This window comes from Rhopilema esculentum, chromosome 7 (assembly GCF_057945365.1).
Source record: "Rhopilema esculentum isolate cy_ngs chromosome 7, ASM5794536v1, whole genome shotgun sequence".
Taxonomy (NCBI): Eukaryota; Metazoa; Cnidaria; class Scyphozoa; order Rhizostomeae; family Rhizostomatidae; genus Rhopilema; species Rhopilema esculentum.
In genome coordinates, this window is record NC_142821.1 from 4,691,028 (window position 1) to 4,699,953 (window position 8,926).

The 8,926-nt window shown below is 35.5% G+C and overlaps 1 protein-coding gene across 1 annotated transcript; it reads left to right on the top strand.

Moving 5' to 3' along the window:
- The first annotated feature begins 699 nt into the window (after positions 1 to 699).
- LOC135683756 (uncharacterized) lies at positions 700 to 8,047 on the top strand. Its single transcript, XM_065199107.2, has 3 exons — positions 700 to 884; positions 5,326 to 5,640; positions 7,201 to 8,047. The coding sequence occupies exons 1-3, from the start codon at positions 734 to 736 to the stop codon at positions 7,818 to 7,820; spliced, it is 1,086 nt and encodes a 361-aa protein (XP_065055179.1). The 5' UTR covers positions 700 to 733; the 3' UTR covers positions 7,821 to 8,047.
- Positions 8,048 to 8,926: the final 879 nt, after the last annotated feature.

Here is an 8,926-nt window from a genome sequence, read left to right on the forward strand (position 1 = left end):
ATATGATTTTCCTTGATATGAATGAAGGTAAACAAACTAATGATTTGAAGATTTGAAGATTGCTTGTTGGCAATCAATCTAAAAATCCAGACCCTTTTCAGGTAAAATTGTGCCTTGTGTCCATTTCTCCTAAAGTTTCTCACTAGAAGCGTCAGCTGCAATTCACTCTATGAGCTCCAGATTTTTCTTAACATTCAAAAGGCATGCTAAGATGGGGAGAGGGATCTAAATTTAGAAGTAAGTGACAACCTGGTATTTTCCAAGACCACGGCGAAATTGTTGTTTTTATCTGCTGTAAATTTTTTTTGCAAAAAAACAATAATTTTCAATAGGATTAGGAGGATTCCTTTAGTGAAATTTTTGCTTAAAAGAGTGCATTTTCCAGGGAACTAGAAGCATCACAATTCGAAAATTTCCTCCTCCTTCCGCGGCAACCATGGTGCCGCCTCATGTAATAACGATATCCTTTGCCCGTCCAGATATAGAGATTTGATTGACAAAATGTATTGCAGAGGTTTGTGACAGCAGCTAAAAAATTTCAGGCAATAATTTTTTATGTGTGAGAAGGAAGAACCGCAGGATTCTGTGAATCTTGCAATGAGTGCTGTTATGAAAGATATGCAGGAATAATTTTTTAATCAGGTAAATTTGTAGTCCACACCCCCCCCCCAACGAGGCTTGCCTTGCGACGGCCCTGACTAGTACACCCTCCCACCCTCCAAGCAACTGCAAAATGGTGATGCCGAGAATGATGCAAAACGTAGTAATCCTTATAGTTTTCATTTTATGGACATTACTTCTTGTTTCTGTTGACATACCATTGGCTTGGCGACGTATTAAAAGTAGATATGGATTTTTAAAGGCCAAGTATAGATGTCAGCAAGGTAAGAGCATTGCATGGGCTTCTTTCCGATTAACTTGTTGGCGCTAGGCCAGTCACGAAAACCCACTTCCGGGAGCTTATGCGCGATCTTGTATCAAATTCCTGTCACCTTTTTTTTGTTCTTGTAAGCCATTTGGGCCATATATTTCGCCTTTAATTTTCTCTCTCTTTGACTGCGTGGGGCCTTTTTTCCAAATCCGCTATTCGGCATCTTGTCGGCCATATTTACAAAGCCATTTGGAGAAGGTTGAAAAATGTTTCATAAAATCTTAAATTACCAACAGTCTTACAACTTACACTCTTTTTTATAAGAATATTGTTTATAAGAACATTCAGGCTCAGAATCATCCAATTTTTAAGAATATTTTAAGAATATTGCTCGGCTTCAGATCACATCTTTGTGTCATATTTTCTACAGTTGCCTTTTCGCGATGCTCAAAACAGAGGATCTCATTACTGACACATCTCGTCTTTTCAAAAAGCGTGGTTTCTATTTGAGGGCAGGCGATGTTCCCCTGAAACCGTTTTCAGATTGGAAAAAAGTACGAATATTTTAAGAATGTATATTTAGGCTCAAAACGTAAATTTTTAAGAATATCGAGGCTGGGCCAAAATTATTGCATTTCTTTTCAAAAGAGGTGTGTATAAACGTAATTGGTTTTGCATATTGTCCACACGTTTGTATTCATTGCATGTGCAGGTTGTTTGAAAGGCTGATAACAAAGCCAGGGCATTGACTCAACCATTCAGAATTTTTTTTTAAATTCTGTACCTGTTTGGCTAAAGAATACTGACTGCTCATAAATAACTATGAAAGCTCAAATGAACTAAAAATCAGGACGAGAAGAAGATTGCTAAGAAAGATGTACATATGAAAAAATTCTAAGAACAATCAAACTTGCAGCAATTTAATTCACAGTCTGACTAACCAAACTTTACACTTTGTACAAGATAATTGCAACCTTGCAAATTAGCTTTCAATATGTGAGGTCAATTCTTCAGGGCACAAATGTACAAAATGTAGGCTACAATCAACAATGGGCCAAGAGAAGTTAAACTGTAATTGAAATGGTAAATGTAATTGTAATTGTTGCTACCCAGCATCCGAAGGTAGTTTTTAGGACACTGAGAAGCTATGCTTATTGAGCAGTGCCTGGAATTACAGAGAGCTGGTGACTCCCCTGTTTGGGTGAAAGTTTGGTTTTGTCAGCGACTCGAACCCTAGACCCTTCAACTGAGCCATCCTTGCACAGGTTAAACTCCCCAATGGTAATAAATATTGGGTGTTACATACTGTTTTCCTTGTCTTTCAGCTCTGAAAAAACCTGGGCATGCCCATGAAGAAATCATTTTTTATTGTGAACACATTGTTGCAAAATTTGAAAGCTTTGTCACCCTCTCAGAGTCACTACCCAAGATGCCCCTGTTAAAGAACCAAGTTTTCTGCCGAATAATAAACAAGGTTACTGGATGAAATGTTTCAAAAGTGCTGGTTTATTAATGTTACAGCCTACACAAATTTTATCATTAAAAAACAGTCCAAAGGTATCTGTATGTATGTACCCAACCATCAGCTTCATTGATTTCAGTCAAAGATATGCCTGCACCCTTTGCCTTATATGCAGATGCTTTAGAATGTCTTGCCTCTGAAAAAATAGCTGAAGAGAGCCTTTATTTCCTGATAGTGTACCAGCTCAAAGCTGAAGGGACTTGACAGCGACAGTTGATAAATTCTGACTAGTTGGGCAACATAAGCAGGTTCTTGCTGCACGAAGTAATGATAACTCTGATACCAGTAATCTGTTATATTGAGGATACCAAGAAATGTATTGCAATTATTCATTTGTCTTTATTGCCTATAACCAGATATCTCTATCACTGCAAGTTGTAGAAAAGCAGGATCTCATATTTCTTACATAATAAACAACATTCCTGTTTTTCATAAGGATCTTATTTCTACTATGAATTTGCTCTACCTGAGATTTGCTTTTTACTCCAGGATATAAATGTGATGCTTTTGTTCTTCAACTATCAATATACCTCTTGTGGTTTTACTTCAAATAGAGCACCCCTCCCAGCCAGTCTAAGGGGGGTCTGTTGTTTTGGGCAACACGTTTGGTATAGTAGTTGAACTTAATTCTTTGGATTGTGTACACGTGATCAAAGAATAAACCCTTTTTATTCATGTCATAATCTATGAGAATATCTCTTTCAATAATAACCCCTTATCACTTTTGGCTCCTCTCTATTTCTACTTTGTGCTGTACATATCTTTTATTGATAGTTCGAATTGAAAAAGAATAAACAATTGCTATCCTTACTTTTATGTCTTAAAAGTTCATAGCTCATCAATAATTATATTAGTTACATTTAAATTTTTGCTAGCTTTTTGTGATAAGAGCTTTTTTAATGCATTTTTAGTATATTGTTTCGATTGGTTTGGTTGTAAGTTAAGGGCCATCCTGGCTAATAACCTTGAAATTAAAAGAAATACTAATAAACAATGAAGTTCTTAAACATTTCTGTAAGGGTGGGGAACATTTTTGCAAAATAAGCGAAATCCTCAGCTGATAGGAGAGAAGCATTTTGGTTCCTGATGACAAATAATTTGCAATATTTGCATCGTCCTGAGATGACCCCAGGATATCCAAGAACTAATGGTTATTTAGGTCAGATCTAGAACAGAGCAGAAATTTGGAAAATTAACCTGACTTTCCATTGCTAAGACAGAATTGCTTCCAAGAGGCACTTTAATGTAGTAGCACCACATTATTTATCTCAAAATTAACAGAACTGCACTTTTTATTTTCACTCTTTTAAAAAAACTTCGGCTGGAGCATCATAGTCATAGTTTCCTAGGTGTTCTTCAACTCGCACACAGAGACATCTAATACTGTGAACTAGTTCAATACATCTAGGAGAAACCTGCAAGATTCAATGTGCAACAAACCTAAAGGTCAAAACATCACACTTAGGCCAGGCACCGCCCAGTCATTGGGCTAGCAGGGGCTATAGACGCCTTCCCCTTTTTTTTGCAATAATAGGTTAGACATTTTTTTTGGAAAATTTACTCTAACGCAACTGTGAAAAGTTTACTCGAACGGATAACAAGAAGTAGCAGTTCGTCTTGACTGGGAACCCATTTTCTTGGTGTTTTATCTTGTCAAATCTATTTTTATGGTAATTTATATCCTCTCTGAATCGGACTGTTTATAAGTGGAAAGAAGTAAGTATTTTCTAAAAGAGGCGTTTTCCGGCGTATTACCTTTAATTTATTTAAAGGTATGGGGACATGCCATTATTTAGGGGTACCTCATTCCTGAAAAGTGCGGTATCAGTTTTTGAAATAAGTGCAGAACTATGGGTACCATTTGAAGAAACATGCAGAAATATGGGTACCATTTTGGGAAAATATTGCAAAAACATTATAAGGGAGATTTAGCATGAAAAAAATGAATGTCCAGTTAAAAATGAAAGCATGAAATAAGTGTAATATTGGGATTTTGGAGCAGAGGACATGTCCAAGGGCGTGTATGCAAAATTTGTTTGAAGATTTTGTTTTGCTTAAAAAATGTTATTTGCTTTGCGGAATTATGTGTGTAGTTGTTATCATGTTTGCGGAATTATGGGTCACATTTTTAACCAAAATGGCACGTCCCCGTTCCCCCATAATTAGACTTAGTTACCACATCCCCCCCCCCGAGATTATACTACTTGAAGATTTTTATGGTCTTCTTCTCTAAAAAGACACTATACCTTTTTAAGTGCCATACCTTATTAAAAGAGATTACTCATCTGACTCAAAACAACTGAAGAAATCGCTATATTCGGCTTTAAAGTCTCTACTTTCAAAATGTAACATTTAGATGAAAGATGGACAACCATGTCATATTTTCTGTCAAAATAACAGTTTAGCTTTACAGGTGTTTTTTTTGCCCCCTCCGACCTCTCTCTATCTACGCCACTAAGGGAAGCAAAGGACGATTGTTTTAAAATCTATTCAAAGTTCATTCTCAATAATGTGATATTTGTTTTTAGAGTGAATTTAATTTTATTTAATTTTGATTACATTCAGTAAATACATTCAGTAAATTCAAATAATTGTACAAAAATGTGCTCTGCTTAAAAATCTAGGTATCCTTATCATAAATTAACATAAAGATCTAGTAGATGAGAACAAAAGAAAAATAAAAAGAAGAGAATGGGACTCGGAAGTAAAACGCACTTGATGCACTTAGATTATTTCTACTGGACTTTAAACTGGAGCAATGTACCTCAAAAATTGAAAGTTCAATCGATTTTGCGAAGACCTAGCAGCAATAAACTTTTTCAGTCAAATTTTAAGTAAAAAAACAACAAATTATTAATACCGTTGCTCCCCTCCTCTTTTGTCCATGGTAAATCATGTATGTGAATAGTAATGGATTTCTAATTTTTTCTAGGTGTCACTGAATTGCACCCAGAGTATTATACACATGTTGTTCCAAAGAATTCCCATCGGAAAGACAATGTGTTCCCTTGCTTCAAAGGGGTATTCAATGATACCCTCATTGTTGTGACATACAACAGTCCTTATTATGAAAATATTGAAGTCATAAACAAATTATACAATAAGGTTTTTGGAAAAGTTGTGCACTGTGGTGGTGAAGCAACCAAGGCAGATAAATATTCTCCAGACATAGTAACTGACGTATGTGGTGGCCATTGTGGATATGTGTGCATGGCACGTGCAATGGAAAAATATCGTGGTTACAAAGGTTGGTGTTGCTAGAGCGATATTTTTTTGACAAGATTGACTAAGCTTCCACCCTAGTCACCTGAGAACAGTTTGCAAACATTAAAGACTCATTGCTAACAATGAGCCTTTGCGAGGGTGGCAAATTATCCAGGCGACAATCCAAACAATGGCAGTAAACTTCTACGGATTAACCATAATTGATTTCAGACTGGCTCATTGTTAGCAATGAGTCTTTGTACAACAACATTAGAATTCAAGTTTCACATACAAAGAGGGTAAAATACAAATGAAAAGTTACCGATGACACCGCAAGAACCAACATGATGGTTATCGGGCCTATTGTCCTTCGTATTTTAACTACTACTACTACTACTACTAATAATAATAATAATGGAAACTTTTCATTTTGAATTCCAGTTAAAACTACAATTACAAATCTCACTATTACAAGGTAATTTGTAACTGGCTAGCCTGTTTTTACAAAAGAAGACTATTACAATCGTAGTAAAGAGAAAAGGAAAAAAACGTTAAAAAGGGAGTAGCTCTGGGTTAGTCCATGTTTTGTTCCTACAGCAAAAAATGTAATAGGTGGTACGAATGGATATCGTAGAAAGCTTAGAAATGAGATATCGTTTGTGTTGATCATCGATGGAAAGAGAGTCAGACATTTCAAGGAATGAGCCGCATGATTCGCTGAAGATGCCAAGAGAGCTGATGGAGAGATTTACAAATATGACAGATTTGAAATAATAAAAATAATAATAATAATAATAATAATACAAATATTTACAGAGGATGGCCTCAGTCACTCGAGGGTGCTTTTCATGACGGTCCTCTATTTAACTAATTCTATCGATTTACTAAAAACATTGCAATTAAAAAAGTTCATCATATTAAGAGTGGATAAAATCAGTTCACATTGTCCAAAACCTTTGTTTAAAAATATTAAAATTTCCTGCCACCTTAATTTCCTGCCTACTTAGAAGTTAAAATTATTTGATAAGATATAGAAATTTTTTTAGTTTGTAATTTAAGAATTTAAGATAAGGTTGCAAAAAGATTGGAGCAAAGGGATGTGGTTTTACAAAAGTCATTTCGTACCAGTACAGCATTTTAGCAAATGCGCTTCAAAATGCTTGCTAAATAACTTTTGCTGGATTCTGATCAAACCTCATTAGGCAAGGCCAAATCCTGCATTAGCATCCTTATTTAAAGTAGCTCTAGCCCCCTGGGGGTACTCTCATTTTGGCCTAACATAGGGCCAGGTCGGTTTGAGGGTCTTACCAACTGGCCCAATTTAGAGCAATAAAAGTATCATTTGGGGGGTATTTTGAGAGTTGCCGTTGGTTGACAGTTTGACACTTTCTGCCAGCTTGTCGATTTGGCAAACGGGGACCTCGACTTACTTGTTAATCGGAAAGAAAGGTCTTTCAATTTGTTAGTATTTATCTGTTCTACAACGTGAGTTTTTAAGTGTATTTCAAAATATTGCTCTTTTCAAGCCACTAGAAGATGATAGAATGAAACGATTCTCTTGAATCAACCATCCTGATACTGTATTTTTGAATCTTTTTTACAGGATATCTTTATGTAAATGACGACATGGTTGTGAATTGGTGGCGGCTATTAGACTTTGATAGAAAAAAGGTCTGGCAAGGTCCAGAAATTATTAACTTTGAACAAGGTGCGTATGAAGAAATCAAGAACAAAGAATGGATGTGGTGGGAATATCCAGTTGGTCTCGCAGCGTGTCGGGAGTCGTACCAAGCTCTTTCCTTGGCTGCAAAGGAAGACGAATCTTTAAATCGAGCTTTGGATATTTACATCAAAAATGGCAAAGGAAAGCCAAGATGTGGAAAAGGCTGGTCTGATTTTTTCTATGTTCCCGGCCATTTGGCAGACACCTGTCGAAAGCTTCTCGATACTTATGAGAAGCATAAGTTGTTCTTGGAAATCTCTGTCATTAACGTACTTCATAGCTTGGACTTTGCAGAAAATTTTGAAGTAGTTAAAGGGATTTTCCTCCCTGATCTTTGGCTCGTTGACCCCGCTAACGGCAGAGAGTTCTGGGGTGTATACAACACAAGCATAACTTTTATACACCCCTTTAAATACGGGTTTCAAGATTTTGCAGATATGAACAAGGCTCTTGTCAAGAACTGGATATTAGAAATAACTAATTCATTGACAAGCTGCTAAGCTGGCATAGCTTTGAAAATGTCATTATAATGTCTTCCTGATAGTAATTAAAGCTTTCATTAAATTTGTGTAATTTTATGTTGTTGAGATCATTGTTCAAATCTATTAATTTAAAAATTTTGCTTTTTGTTTGTTACTTTGTTTGTTTTTGTTTTGTCAGAGGTTAATTTGAAGCAAGAGCAATATCGATGAAAAACTATTATATTATATTATACAAATGGTGTATTTGGTTTTATTATTTTATTTGCTATTTGAGATACTGCTCTTACGGTATCTGTCTTGGAAAAGTGAAAAACAACTTTAGTTGAAACGTGAGTTTCTTTAGTTAAGCGTCATAACACTTACATGATTACTAAAAGAGTTATAATCAATGAGGTTGTGCGTATTGTACGTCGAAAATGAACAAAATTTGATGCAATAAAATAACGACTTTGTACATGAAATGAATATTTGGTACCACGTGTCGAGCATAACTTTTCATCAGGAAATATTCCTTTCTTGTGTCAGACAAATCTTGATTGATATTTGATAATTAAAATGGCCTTCCTTTTATCAATAAAATGACCACATTTTCAGACGAAATTTATGAATTTTCTTCATAAGTTCGTAGGAAAATCTTTCTATGGCATCGATTTTCTGCAATTTTACTAGACGCTAAAATTAGGGTCCCTTTTTAAGGATTTCAGTAACATGAAGAAAAGATTCTAAAAGAGGAACCAAGGAAGATTATGTTAAAATCTATTCAAAGTTCAACCCCATTAATATGCTTTATTGGTGTAAAGTTCATATAAAAGCTACATTTTACTAAGGGGAAAAAGGAGAATATTATGTATTGTGGGGCTAAGAAGAATTGAAGGGTTGAGCTTCCTAACAGTAAAGAGTGAGAATAATTTTCTGTTTTTGTTTGAGTGACTCTCGTATTTAAATAAGTTATAACCTCTAAAAGACCCATGATGTTTACAGGGGACTCTAAAAAACACATTGATTTATACCACAAGGAAGGAAGGGACGGGGGGAACGGGAGAAGAGAACAGCGTGAAAGGGCATCCCAAAGTCAAAGGATAAGATATACCCAAAGAATCTAGATACACTCACTCGTTTAAGTT

What these genes read in the sequence shown, in the direction of transcription:
- LOC135683756 (XM_065199107.2), top strand. Translation starts at nt 734, where the DNA reads ATGGTGATGCCGAGAATGATGCAAAACGTAGTAATCCTTATAGTTTTC. An exon ending in CAAGTATAGATGTCAGCAAG is followed by an intron (nt 885 to 5,325) that starts GTAAGAGCATTG and finishes AATTTTTTCTAG; the next exon opens with GTGTCACTGAATTGCACCCA. An exon ending in AAAATATCGTGGTTACAAAG is followed by an intron (nt 5,641 to 7,200) that starts GTTGGTGTTGCT and finishes TCTTTTTTACAG; the next exon opens with GATATCTTTATGTAAATGAC.